At 34.9% G+C, this 14514-nt stretch overlaps 2 protein-coding genes and 1 non-coding gene across 7 annotated transcripts; 2 read left to right on the top strand and 1 right to left on the bottom strand.

Moving 5' to 3' along the window:
* Positions 1 to 103: 103 nt before the first annotated feature.
* Positions 104 to 4188, top strand: LOC141682452 (uncharacterized). Its single transcript, XM_074487153.1, has 3 exons — positions 104 to 381; positions 1234 to 3740; positions 3846 to 4188. Exons 1-3 carry the CDS (start codon positions 219 to 221, stop codon positions 3918 to 3920), a joined length of 2745 nt encoding a protein of 914 aa, XP_074343254.1. The 5' UTR covers positions 104 to 218; the 3' UTR covers positions 3921 to 4188.
* An 810-nt stretch (positions 4189 to 4998) lies between these two features.
* Positions 4999 to 5072, bottom strand: TRNAV-AAC (transfer RNA valine (anticodon AAC)). The gene has a single exon. It is a non-coding gene; the product is annotated as a tRNA-Val (tRNA).
* A 1954-nt stretch (positions 5073 to 7026) lies between these two features.
* On the top strand, positions 7027 to 12364 carry LOC141687329 (pentatricopeptide repeat-containing protein At4g20770-like). 5 transcript variants are annotated; one of them, XM_074492569.1, is made up of 4 exons: positions 7027 to 9655; positions 9756 to 9938; positions 10048 to 10181; positions 11544 to 12364. In XM_074492569.1, the coding sequence occupies exon 1, from the start codon at positions 7154 to 7156 to the stop codon at positions 9518 to 9520; it is 2367 nt and encodes a 788-aa protein (XP_074348670.1). In that variant the 5' UTR covers positions 7027 to 7153; the 3' UTR covers positions 9521 to 9655; positions 9756 to 9938; positions 10048 to 10181; positions 11544 to 12364. The 5 variants fall into 5 exon arrangements, with proteins under 5 accessions (XP_074348670.1, XP_074348669.1, XP_074348671.1 ...); XM_074492568.1 differs by having other exon boundaries at positions 10702 to 12364; XM_074492570.1 differs by lacking the exon at positions 10048 to 10181 and having other exon boundaries at positions 10702 to 12364.
* Positions 12365 to 14514: the final 2150 nt, after the last annotated feature.

Here is a 14514-nt window from a genome sequence, read left to right as displayed (position 1 = left end):
AGAGTTAAACAATACTTTAGTTCAACGGTCATATACTTGTTTTGACTATATAAAAACAACCCAAGTAGCCGTTACACTATCTTCAACATTAAGTGCCCTAAACTTTCCAATTTGATTTCAAGAATCTCAAATTTATTAACTTTACAACTCTCAAGATTTATTTCTATTCGTAAAATCTCTCCACACCTTCAAAAATTGATCAAAAAATTTGATTAAAAATGGTATCAAACAGATCACCATCTCCACTACAATCAAGACCATCAACAAACCCAAATTTAAGAGCTTCTGAGACTAATTCTTCAATCAGAAGGAGTTTTACAGGCAACCCTTTTGGTAGACCTAGAAGCTTTGTTCCCAACACGCCTGCTAATAGTCCTGCAGGTAATCTATACATACATTTTTTTTGTGTTTATTTGTGTTTGTTTTTGTGATTCTTGATTTTTGGGTGGTTTTGGATCTTGTTGATTTGGGTTGTTGTTTTTTTTCAAGATTTTGTTGATGGGTTTTGATTTTTGAGCAAAATGCATGATTGTGATTCTTGTTATAGATGTAGTATAGTTTTATATGTGTGTATTGATGTGGGGTTTCTTTGAGCTGGAAAAAGATTTGATTTTTCGATAATTTGGTGATATGATTAGGGTTTTGGTATTGGGGTTTTATGAATCTTGAAGAAAGGGGGTGTTTTTGTTTCAAGATTTTGAGAATGGGTTTTGATTTGTGAAAAAATTGTATGGTTACTGTTGATTCTTGTTTAAGATGTAGAGTTTTGTAGGTATAATTTAGGGGATGGTATAACATGGAATTTCTTGAAAATTTTCTGTGGTGTTCTTTTGGGATTCGATCCGAGAAAAGCTTGTTCTTCGAGATTTTTAGGGGTTCTTTTAAATTTCAATTAGGAGCGTCTTACAAAGGTTTCAATGATGATGATCCATGATTTTTTTATAGAAATATTGTAAATTGTGAATACTTATGAGTAGTGACTACTTGAATATGTAGTTTTGTATGTACAAATTTGGGGGTTTAAAGCATGCTTTTTTAGATTTTGCTATGGGTTATTTTTGGATTCTGAACTGAAAAATTGCCAGCTTGTTAATTTATGAAGAGAAGAAGGTTGTGTATAGGTTTTATGGAAAACTTGCGTCCCTGTCTCTGGATTGATGTTGTTCTCCCTCTTTTATGTTAAAGTTCTGGTCCCTTGTTTCAACTTGTTCTTAATGTTTTTCTGTATTTCAGAATTTGGACGAAGGCTTTCAGCTGGTAAAGAAGGTTCTTTGAGGAGTTATGAAGAAAAAGAGAATGATAAAGCGCACAATTTGAAAGCCACAAAATGCAAATCGCCATTAAAAGCTAGCAAGAACTTTATGTCCCCAACAATATCCGCAGCTTCAAAGTTCACTCCATCACCGAGAAAGAAGATATTAGGGGAGAGGAATGAATCAATTCGAACATCAATCTCATTCTCTGATGGTCAAGAGTCTTCAGTTTCTGACTTTGATTCAAAGTCAGAATCAGGCTTCAACCAGAACATTATTGAAATTTCAAGCGATTTAGCTGGTTTCCACAGTAAAGAGGTGTTGAAGGCGTCGAAAAGAGTTACCTTTTCTGAAGAAGTGCTCCCAATTCCCCACCTTGAGTCAAGTCCCTACAACAGTTTTTATGATTCTGAAACACCCAATAAGGCCGAAAAACAATCAGATTATGATTCTGTCAATCTTGATTCCAGTTTGGATCTCGGACCTTTCTCTTCTCCTGCTATAGCACCTCTCGATGCTGACCCATCATTTCCGCCATATGATCCTAAGACCAACTACCTCTCCCCAAGGCCTCAATTTCTTCGCTATAGACCCCGCCAGATGGAAATTTATCAAAGCAAAGAAGGTCTCAACTTTGAAGATAATAAGGAGTTTGAAGACAATGACGTCACTGAAGAAACCGATTCTGGAGATTCGAAGGAGGGGTCTACAACAGAGACATTACCATCTGAAGAAGAAGAAGCCCTTCTGCTTTCTGAACCAACGCCTGTTGGTACTCCTATATGCGACCAGATGCTTACACATATTTTTGAAGCTAAACCAGATTCCTTTACGATATCTAAGTCAGAAGAAGAGGAGCTCCTGGTTTCCGAGTCAATCCTCACTGAAGAAGAAGAAGCACTCCTCTGTTCTGAACCAACCCCGTCTAGTACTCCTCCCATAAGCACCGAAATGCTTAAACAATTATGTGAAGATCAGAAAGCACCTAAACCAGGTTTCTTTACAAGAACAAAGTTCATTTCTCTGATTTTAATGCTCTTAATTGCTTGTGTATCTGTTTCTTTCATGGATGTTTCCATCACTAGTCTACCTGTTATTAAGGATTCAAGCTTTTATAAGCTTTACGAATCATCTGAAGTTGCTGCTTTAGCAAGAAAGGAGATTGATAGGTTGTCGGGGTTGGCTGGTGATTTCCAAAGCTGGTATGAATCATCTGAAATTGCTGTATTTGCAAGAGAAAAGCTTGACGGATTACTTAAAGATTTACAGCAGTGCTATGATTCATCTGATCTTGCTATAAATGCAAACAAATATTTGCATAGCTTTGCTCGAGAGCTTAAGCAGTTTTCATCCCAAGCCATCCTTTACTTTTCTAAGCTAATTCCTCATCTTGGTAAAGAAGATAGATCCATTTCGGTGCAATTCTGCAATATCACTGAATTTCAGGAACATGCTTCTAAAGTTGACTACTTTGAGGTCAACCGCCAGAAGAAGAAGGTAGCTGAAATCCATGATGAATACGAGTTCGAGCCTATGGTGAAGGAAGAAGCCAGGGATGATCTGGAAGAAATGGCTCATTTAAGAAGCGTTTTCAGTGAGCAAGATGAGGAGGAAACCGAAGTACAAAGGATGATTCCAGAGGAAATTAACGATTCTGATACTGCAGAAGAGAGTGAAGATCAATCAGTTATTGACTCACCGGCTCCTAAAGCTAAACCAGAAGTAGATGCTCCTAAAGTGATCATTGCCACGGAGTTTGTTCGTGAAACCGAATTCAGCTTCACAGATAGAGATTCCGAGAGCAAGTCAGAAATGGTCTTAGAAGTTGTGGAGAACAAACCTTTTAAAGATCAATCAGTTATTGATTCACCGGCTTCTATAGCTAAATCAGAAACTCCTACAGAGGCTGTTTTTGAAAACGAATTCAGCGCCACAGATAGATATTCCGAGAGCAAGTCAAAAGTGGTCTCAGAAATTGTGGAAAACAAACCTTTTGAAGATCAATCCGCCGTTGATTCACTGGCTTCTGAAGCTAAATCAGAAGTAAAAGCTCCTGAAGCGATTAATCCTACGGAGTTTGTTCGTGGAACTGAATTCAGCGTCACAGATAGAGATTCCGGGAGCAAGTCACAAGTGGTCTCAGAAGTTGTGGAAAACAAACCATTTGTCCATGCAATGTTGGGGATTTCCTTCCTTGTTCTTGCTGTAATGGCAGCTTCAGCTTTGACATTTCTTAAGAAAGGAAAAAACACCACTGATGCAGTGAATGTGGTAAAAAATCCTGAAATGTCCGGGGAGTCATGTCCATCTGCAATGAGCACCTTTCAGAATAGCAAGGGCTCATCAAAGAAAATAAACAAAGCACAGAGCCAGGAAAGGAAGTCGACAGTGAACAACAAACGAGAGTCCTTGGCATCCTCATCAGAGACAGGTTCCCCTTCTTACGGAAGCTTCACAACTTACGAGAGGATTCCTATAAAGCATCATGTAAGTACACAACTCAGCCATTTCAGTTTTGGTCTTATTCATTCATTCTAGTAATCAGCTTTTATGTATCCGTAAACTGATAAAATTCTTGTTTCGTTCTTTTAGGCCTACGGAGAGGAAGAAATAGTGACTCCAGTGAGGCGTTCGAGCAGGATCAGGAGCCAAATTACTTCTCCATGACAGACGGAAAAGGTCGAGGAAACATTAACATTAATACACATCTCTTATGTGGTTTGAACTGCCTTAGATTGGTTAAATGTAGCATTAGTGATTTTAGAGTTTGGTTGTTATTACAGCACTCCACTTCCTAACTGTTTGGTCCACATCTCTAATGTGGTCTGAACTGACTTCCCTGGGATTGATTGAATTACTTTGTAGTGATTTCGAGTTTTCTTGTTGAAATATTATAATTCTTCTTTAGTTATTATTTGTTTTAGCATTCAGAATCTCTATCTTCACTCGGACACTGCTGTATCTGTCTGTTTTGCAAAAATAATGTTGATATAAATGAGCATTTGTACTTGTGCAAACAAAAAAGATTGTCAAGACATCTAACTAGTTGAGTTAGGCTCATTGAAACTGTGATAGGCCCCCAGGCCTCAGATGACACAAAGACAATGGATGTACCTTTTAGAAACTTGCAATACACATAAAAAAATTGTAATGTAATATTTTTAAACAGTTATTTTAACCTTTTAAATGAATTGTATCAAGATACAATAATAGCAACAGGGATATTTCACTAGAAGTGTTTATTTTCAAACTGAAGTGTTTATTTTAAAAAACAAGACTTTATGATAGAGAAAATGAATCCCTAGGAAGAAGCGGCCTCTCCCTGAATGGTAGCATTATGAAACAACGAAAAAATCAAATAAATTGTGAATATAATATATTATGTTATATCAATTAACTTTAACGAATTAGGTACACTATTTTCTATCTATATAAAGAATTTTAGCTGAAACTAAAATTAATATTATAAAATTAGGAAAAAATAAAGCGACGGAAAAAAAAGAAATCTAACCAAAAGTGTAGTTTCTTTGGTTAGATACGTGGCTAAATATTTGTACGAAACTTTATTTTTATACCCGTAACTTTTAAAATTACCAACTTGGTAAACACATTAATATTGGTATTTATCAAACACATATTTAAACATTTTTAGTAGAGCAAAATATAAGAAATTGCAATTATAATATTTTCCTCCAAAATTTAAGAAATTATATATTGCTGCCGAAAATAAAAATTAGGAAATTTGTGGCTTCGCCCGGGCTCGAACCGGGGACCGTCTGTGTGTTAGACAGACGTGATAACCAACTACACCACTAAACCTATTTGTCAGAATTCACTAATAGACATATAAATATGGAAATGTTGGTCATATGATTATTAATTTTAAGATTATTGCCACCGAAAATTAGAGGAAACTAAAATGCTAAGGTTTGGCTACAGAAGAAGTGAATCCGGCTCCGACTCAGGATCAAGTAGAAAGTAATCTGAAAATTTTGGTATTTGCCATATATTTTTGTTCTTGTTAAACTCAATACCTAATATTTATTTATATGTAGTTAAAATATTATTTTTTAATATTAATTATATTATTCATATTTTAATTATAATACTTCGTTTGTTCCACTTTATGTGTTTTGTTTGACTTTTACTGTCCAATTGACTCAAATTTCACAGTAAATTATATTTAAAAGTTAAAAAATTACATATTAAAGTAGTTTAGATTTACGTTCTAATGATATAAATTAATTATGTGTGAATATAATTGAGGTAAAAAATAATACTATTAAGTAAAAATTTGATGAGATTGTTACTCATATTATGTAAATGTTATAATTTTTTAATTTTTTTTTCTTTTAAGAGTTTATATTTTAATATTACTATTTTTAATTTTATATTCAAGTATTAAAATTATCATGAATTTTTTAAATTTTTTAAAATTTTATCTTTTAGCTTATAAGTTATCACTTGCCAAACACATTATCAACTTATAAGTAACTTATACATAAAATTATCCAAACACCTAAATAACAAAAGCAAATGAACCAGTGTTGTTATTTAAGTGTTTGGATAATTTACTTATAAGTTGGTTACGGTATTTGGTAAATGATAACTTAAAAGTTATAATTTATTTTTAAAAAATTAAATTTTAATATAATAATTTGGTATATGAATATAAAATTTAAAAGAGAAAATTAAAAATTATTAAAAACAAAAAAAAAGTAAAAAAATAATAGCAAAGTTGAAATAAATACATATATATATATTCAATATAGCAGCAGAAAAGTAGAGCAGAGTTCAAAGCCAATAAATAAATGATAAATGGCTGATTTAGCAGATTAAAAATTAGAGGAGCAGGAATGGATGTGAGAACGGGAATATCCAGATAAACCAACTTTGTAATTTTCATCATATTTGTCAATATATGATTATTTGCTGAAAGGTGCCAAACGAATAACGGACTTTCAGCCCATATATGAGAACATGAATGTCGAGATAAACCAACTTTGCCATTTTCATCATATTTGTCAATATATGATCATTTGCTGAAAGGTGCCAAAAGGCCTGATACAATTGATAACGGACTTGCAGCCCATATATGACCACCAATCTTGTGAAAACGGGAATGTTCAGATAAACCAACTTTGCAATTTTTATTATATTTGTCAATATATAATCATTTGCTGAAATGTGCCAAACGACCTGATGCAATTGATAACGGACTTTCAGCCCATATATGACCACCAAATGGGATGCCAAACACTAAGCCACTAGAAGAAAAATGAACTTCCCAAATTATGAAAACTTCACAAAACTTTTATTAGTGGTGATTGTTAGATATGATCAACGTTACTCAACAATATATAAGTTTTAACCAAAATAAGAACATTGATCAGAGAAGCATAGAGCGTTAAAAATATTGATCAGAGAAGCATAGACAGATGTCTTGTAATAACAGCCGAACTCGTGACTTCTCACAAAGGGAACACGTACTCATTATAACTAATACTTTGTTGGCCGCTACATCATATTTGAATTGTTTCCAAATTATATATTTCTTATTATATGATTTTTAGTTCTACCTTTCTTTTCAATAAAGTATCCAAACAATTTAAACTTCCATCACTATTTCAAACTTTACAATCTAAGCGCTAATTCAAACTTTTCAAAAATTTGGTTAAATTAATAATATTTTTATTATTATAACAGAATCAATTTTGTTTTAATTTTGATAAATTAAACGCTATGAAACATCGGTAATTATTAGTCTGAAAACTCTAAAAGCTCAAGTGGCAAGTGACTTATGCGTTCGCTTTGAATTCGATTTTTGTTCATTCCGAAATTTATCTCTACTGGTTCACGGTCTTCGGACATTTTTTAAAAGTTACAACAGTGAATAAAATATGAGCAAGACCACAACTTATTTAGCGAATCTCTTACAAACATGCATTGACAAAAAATCACACATTTCAGGCGAGCTCATCCACGCCCACATTCTCCGTCACGGTCTCTTCGCCGACACATTCCTCTCAAATCGTCTCATTGAGCTTTACAATAAATGTAATAAAATCAACACTGCACGCCACTTGTTTGATCAAATGCCGCTGAAGAATATTTACTCTTGTAATGCAATGTTAAGTGCTTATTGTAAGTCTAACAAATTGGAGGATGCACATGTGTTGTTTGATGAAATGCCTGAGAGAAATACGGTGTCGTGGAACACGTTGATTAGTGCGTTGGTTAAGAATGGGATGATGGGGGAAGCGTTGCGTGTTTATTGTAGGATGAAGTGGGAGGGATTTGTGCCTACGCATTTTACGTTGGCGAGTGTGGTGAGTGCGTGTGGGATGGCGAGGGATGTGGAGGGTGGGAGAGGGGAGCATTGTGTTGCGATTAAGATTGGATTAGATGAGAATGTGTATGTGGGGAATGCGGTGTTGAGTATGTATGCGAAGTGTGGGTGTGTTGGGGATGCTGTTAAGGCTTTTGAGGATTTGGGGGAGCCGAATGAGGTGTCGTTTACGGCTATGATGGGGGTTTTAGCGGAGACGGATCAAGTTGAGGAGGCGCTTAAAATGTTTAGGTGGATGTTTAGGATTGGTATTAGTGTGGATTCTATTTCGTTATCGTGTGTTTTAGGGGTTTTTTCGAGAAGCGGGATTGGTAATACGAAGGGATTATTGGGTAATGCCCATGGACGACTTATACATGGGCTCATTATTAGACTTGGGTTTGAGAATGACCTTCACTTGGGTAACTCTTTACTTGATATGTATGCTAAGACACGGGATATGGAGAGTGCTGAAGCCGTTTTCACTTATTTGCCTGAAGTTAGTATTGTTTCATTGAATGTCATGATAGGCGGATATGGTCAGGATTATCAAATTGATAAGGCGTTAGAGTATATGCAAATGATGAAAAGATATGGCTTTGAAGCAGATGAAGTCACTCACGTCAATATGCTTGCAGCATGTATCAAGTCAGGGGATGTTGAAACTGCGCGTAAAATATTCAGTAACATGGCATGTCCAAGCTTAGCTTCATGGAATGCAATGCTCTCAGGGTATTTTCAAAATGAAAAATTTAAAGAGGCTATTAAGCTCTTTAGAGAAATGCAGTTTCGGAATGTCCAAGCTGATCGGACTACTTTGGCTATTATCCTTAATTCGTGTGCTGTGTTGGGGCTTTTCGAATGGGGGAAATCAGTTCATTGTACCTCCATCAAGGGTTTGAATCACACTGATATTTATGTTGGTAGTGCGCTTATTGGCCTCTATTCAAAATGCAATCAGGCAGATGTTGCAAAATCTATATTTGATAGGATTCAAGACAGGGATGTTGTCTGTTGGAATTCTATGATAGCTGGATTATCACTGAATTCGCTTGATAAGGAAGCATTCAATTTGTTTAAACAAATGATAGGAAAAGGGTTGTATCCTACTCAATTTTCTTACGCTACCATCTTGAGTAGTTGTGCGAAATCATCATCTGTTCCTCAGGGGAGACAAATTCATGCACAGATAGTGAAAGAGGGAGGTGTTAATGATGTATATGTTGGAAGTGCTCTGATTGACATGTACTCTAAATGTGGCGAAGTTCATGAAGCCAGGATTTTCTTTGATACAATGCCCTTTAGAAATACTATTACATGGAATGAAATGATACATGGATATGCACAGAATGGATGCGGCAACGAGGCTATTGATCTCTATGATGAAATGATTCAATCTGGTGAAAAATTAGACGGAATAAGTTTTCTTGCTGTTTTAACTGCTTGCAGCCATTCAGGATTGGTTGATCATGGAGTTGCAGTATTCAACTCAATGCAGTCAGACCACGGAGAAGAGCCTCTTTCTGATCATTATACTTGTATGATAGATACTCTGGGTCGTGCTGGCCGGTTCCATGAAATTGAGGTACTAGTGGATAAGATGCCATGCAAAGATGATCCAATTGTATGGGAAGTTTTGCTTAGTTCTTGTAGGCTCCATGATAATGTGAGCTTGGCAAGAAGAGCAGCAGATGCACTTTTCTCTTTGGACCCAAAAAATTCTGCCCCCTATGTTCTTCTGGCCAATATGTATTCTTCATTAGGAAGATGGGATGAGGTGAAAGATGTGAGAGATATGATGAGTAAGAAGAGCATTGTAAAGAATCCAGGTTATAGCTGGCTTGAACAAAAGAGTGAGAAGCAACAATGTATAGTCGATCACTACAGATATGTGGAAATGCATGACTTCGAAGCAGTCTGTAATACTTCCTTGTGTTAAACAGAGCATTCTATAGGTAATAGGTTATTGCATGTTGGTCCTCCAGTATATTGTATATTTCCTTCTAAGCATTGTCTTTCCTCGATCACTTAAGATTGAATAGTACTGATGGAGATACGTGAATTCCAATTGAAGGTATGTTACTTTATGGACACTTGTCAGTATAAATCAGGTATCTAAAAATTGTTTATACAACATCCTTAAAGTAACTAGTCATATTCTGTGTTTGTATCAGAGTCTGATGATTGTACCAAATTGTTGTCACATGCCAAACTTCTGTAATATAGTGAAGACTGAGTCTGAAAAAAGGAGCATTTGATCATCCTCATCAGGTCAAATGATTGATGGCATTCTTGGCATTATCCAAGCTTTATTACTGATATTAGCAGAGGCCTTGAATATTGTGGGGGTCAAATCGGTAAGGAACTTTTGTAAGAATGAAAATCTTGCATTCTTTCATTTGTTTGGTACACTAGAAAAGAGCATTTTGTGATTGCTGAAAGACTTCGTTTTTTTCATGTTATAAGATTCACCTATGCTAAACCCTGCACATCAGTACTTCAAATTGAGGTATCTTGGTGCTCCAGCTGTTCTTAAGTCACTGCTCTGCCAGCTGTCTTTTGAGGATGTAAGGACACACAGTTCCTTCCCTATGCCACTTGTAAGTACAGGACTAAATTATGACGGGTACTATTATACCTCGAAAAAACTCATCCTGAAAAATGTGCAGAAATCGGAAACTGACAGGATTTTTTATTTATTTATAAGAATAAAGAAAGAGCTAAATATGCATAATATTACTTAATGGCCTAGTAATTAGATAAGAAGGTTTAGTGCCAAATGCAAATAAGCTTAGTTGCTGCTTAAGCCAACTTTTGAAATAGAGTTTGTGTCCAATTGGATCTGAATCACATTCCTCGGATAATACAGGGGCAGGCGGCATAACAAATATGGTTTTTGGCCCAATATTTATTTTTGTCTTCTGTCTTGGTGTCGGTGGTGTAGCCACTGCCTATGTTTTATCTCAGTGACTCATATTAAATTGCTTTAAAGCATGATTTGTATGCTTGTGTTATGCATTAAAATCTCTCTGCATCACGTTCTTTATGTAAATTGTATGACCTTCGTAATCTAATATTACCTTTTTTTGTCCCTTGTTATTTTTCTTGTTGGTATGGCAGGTATCTAGCCTTAGTCATACTCTTTTGGAGTTGATGCAACAAGTGGTGTTGATACCCCCTTGTCGCAAACATCTGCAATTAGTATAAAACTATAAATAGTGTCCAGACCTCCGTGAATATGAATATCTTGAATATTTCAATAATGTTCAATCCAGCAAATGGGTAAGCTAGAAGTAAAGCATGGTGGCTATTTAAATTCAGTTGCATTCAACTGTCTATTTAAGACACTAGATGTACACCCCAGTCCCACATTGAGGAGATTTGGGACTTCTGTTCAGTTTATAAGGCAAAATACTACTACTACTACTTGCACCAATAAATCATGATCTCGTGGGGCCTGTGGTGGGCTGGTCGTTATCCAAGTTGGCTGCAATTGGGACAGTAGGCTTCGGCTTATTTCGGACTCGGAATTGGGTCTTGACCCGATTTTCGAAAAAGGCTCGGGATTTGACCCGGGTTGTCATACTAGAGTCCTTTTGTGTTCTTTTTTTGATTCATTCTTCTATGTGACAAGATACATGTATGTATATGTAAACATTGTTGGCAGTATATATAAGCTTTAAGTTCGTGTTTCGAACAAGTCCATTTCAATGAGTTGCTTTAGTAATGTATGATCCTTGAAAATGCTGAAATGCACGTTCATTGGTTTCTTTTGTTGAAAGTCAGTGATCTTAACAAGTCTTTTCAGAAAAGGTCTATCATACGATGTGTGGCAAAGATTCAATTCTTGATTTGTTTCAAGTTACTTTTGGATTTATTCCTCTCAGGTTTCAAGAAAGCGTTTCATCTGATCAATCATTTTTTTAGCTCAACTCTATTTATCTTCTGTCTTCGTTTTATAGGTTCTCTGCTTTTGATGAGAGTCATTGCAGTCACATTCTGTGTGATTCTGGCTACATCTGTGGCTGCAAATTAGAGGCCGATACCAATGGCTTAATTTCAGGGCTGCTTGCAGGTCTGGTCTGTTTGGCACCGTCTATTCTGGCGAATGGATTGGCTGTTGCTGGGCAGTTAAAATGAACTTGGAATTATTCAGGTTTTGGGTATGTCTATATCATCAAGAAGCAGGTAACAACATACATTAATGGAGAATACATCCAGTTATCAAGATAGATATTGCAAGTGGAAGTTGTGGTTAACAAACTTGGGTAGAAACGGTTGAAACAAATCGTTCATGGTAGCTTTGAAAGGTAGATGGTGCATTATAGACCAAATGGCATGACAAGAAACCCATAAAACTGTCTTGTGTGTGTAGAACTGTTTTATAAATATATTCAGAATGCACTTGATCTGAAAGTAGCCAGCCCTCAAGTCAATATTCCGGATAAGAAGTTTGTGTTGTGTTCATCAAGTAACACTTCCGGAAATTAATCGTTGACAGTGATGGCGTGGAGAGCTCTATAATCATTAAATTGCCATATCAGCTTTCCTTTTTTCTTAACCAGTAGGAGTGCAAAGGAAAATGGGCTAATACTCAGTTGAACAATCTTATCCGCCAACATGTCCTGCCAGAGATTCAATTTTGATTCGGGTAATTTTCGATATCAGATTTTCTTTTTATTGGGAGATTATTATCAGATTTGACTGTATTGAATTGATTTTAGTTCGGATCGGAATATTGAATTTGGTTAAATTTCGGGTGATCTAATTCAAATATAAAATTGAATCTCGTTTTTATGTTTTTCGGTTCGGTTCTTCATGTCTGGACCAACTTCGTCGGGTCTAGTTCCTTTTTTTGAAAGGGGGTCTATTTAAATGAGTTCTAATTTATTTTTTCTTATGGTATGGTATATATGATTAGGTTCCAGGAGAACCTTCTTCACAAGGAAACAAGAGAACTCAATTATAGGTTTAAATAAATCGGAAATTAAGCAAATAAAATGATTAAATTATTATAGCACTTTTGTGATGGGATTGAACTTCTAAGGTCATTTGTAATATACGGTTTGTATACGTTCACATATGGCAACAATCTTTAACTTTAAATTAAAATCTTTGTTATTTGATTAAATATCAAGTAGGTCACTCACTGCGTTAAAATGTCGTTAAAATGTATTAAGTGGGTTTTTGATTACAAAACTGATTCAAATGAGTCATTCATTTGAAAACTTGTATAAAAAATATTACTCTATCGTTAGTCGAAATTTTTAAAAGTATTATATACTCCCTCCGTCCCAATTTATCTGTCTGGTTTGATTTTTGATGGTCAAATTGACTCAACTTTGACCGTAAATAAAATTTTATTTTTTTTTATTATTTTGAAAAACTGAAAAATACATATTAAAGTAGATTAAACATACTTTCTGATGATATAATTTTTATAGATATTTTCGATAACGTACTATGTGAAATTTTTGGTCAAAGTTCGGTCAATTTGACCGCAAAAAAGTTAAACAAGAAAGATAAATTGGGACGAAGGGAGTAATGAGTTTTGTACATTTTTTATGAATGATATTACATTCAAATGAAACATCGGAGTTCTAGTATTTTAGATAATATTTTTAAAATTTTTAAAATTTATCTACTATTTTTTTAAATCAAATAAAACAATCAAAAAATTAAAATAAATAGTTGATAAAATTCTAAAAATCTAACAATATTATCTAAAATAGTAGAACTTGAAACCTTTCATTTGGATGTAATATCATTCATTAAAAATGTGTGAAACTCAATATATAATACTTTTGAGAACTTGGACTAACGATAAAATGATATTTTTTAGACAAATTTTTAAATGAGTGACTGATTGAGTCAGTTTTGTAATCAGTAACCCACTTGATACATTTGGACGCAGTAAGTGACCTACTTTATATTTTACTCTAAATAATTACATGCATACATGCTAATAAAATAAAATTCTCATATAGAGACTCCTGAAACAAAAGAATCACACTCTGATTGCTGTATTCATGAATCAAATCAAACATATTTTGTGGCGCCCTCCAAACCCGGGTCAGAAGTTTGGGGCCCACACATACACCTTATTTATAACATGCTTATAACAATAATAAAGATAATAATAATATATGCAGTGACCCTACTTACCAACCACCACGGACCGCAACAGGTTAAAGTATGCACACAAGCCAAACACACTAATATATTACAAACCGTTCAAATCCCAACTATTTCAAACTCAAACTGAGTATTAAACATTATTACAAACTTTTACCAACTTAAATTATTCCAAAAGAAGCCTACTAGCTCAGCTTTCTCAACCTGAACCCCTCGCTCTCGCGTTGGACTGGGGATCCTCGCTACCAACTGGTTCCTTTTTAACTGGAAAGAATATAAACAACATCGCACAAATGAGCTAACTAGCTCAGCAAGTCACAATGACAAAACTGAGAATAATGATCATCAGGTGTGTATGATTATGATATCAAGTGAATAATGGATTATGATTTAGAATTGGATATTATACTTTTAATTTAAAAATCAAGGTTAGGCTGCTGATCAGTCACGCACTAACCCCGAGCAAGGCACACAGCATTGCTCTAACTACTGGATCCAAGGCACACATTGGCCTAACTTGACCATTATATGGTCTGACCACGAATCTGGTCCACAATTTTATAAAAACAATCCAATTCTAACATAATAACATAATATGCAATAATAAACAATAACCAAAATCATTAACAACAATAAATGTTTAACAATGAAAAGGTTTCAATCCTTGTAAGGATCAACCAGGTACTTTCAAAGCTTGAATGCTGGGTAATAAAAGAATTGGATAACAAAGGAAACAACATTTCAGGGTTTCAAGGATTTGGTCTTTCAAAGCATAAGATATCATGGATTGAGTATATA

Source organism: Apium graveolens, chromosome 9 (genome assembly GCF_009905375.1).
Source record: "Apium graveolens cultivar Ventura chromosome 9, ASM990537v1, whole genome shotgun sequence".
NCBI classification, from domain to species: Eukaryota; Viridiplantae; Streptophyta; class Magnoliopsida; order Apiales; family Apiaceae; genus Apium; species Apium graveolens.
The sequence above is the reverse complement of the archived record's forward strand: the minus strand, read 5'-3'. Positions and strand labels throughout refer to the sequence as shown.

Coding starts and splice junctions, on each gene's coding strand:
- LOC141682452 (XM_074487153.1), top strand. CDS start 219: ATGGTATCAAACAGATCACCATCTCCACTACAATCAAGACCATCAACA. Junction 382..1,233: donor GCCTGCTAATAGTCCTGCAG/GTAATCTATACA, acceptor TCTGTATTTCAG/AATTTGGACGAAGGCTTTCA. Junction 3,741..3,845: donor GGATTCCTATAAAGCATCAT/GTAAGTACACAA, acceptor TCGTTCTTTTAG/GCCTACGGAGAGGAAGAAAT.
- LOC141687329 (XM_074492570.1), top strand. CDS start 7,154: ATGAGCAAGACCACAACTTATTTAGCGAATCTCTTACAAACATGCATT.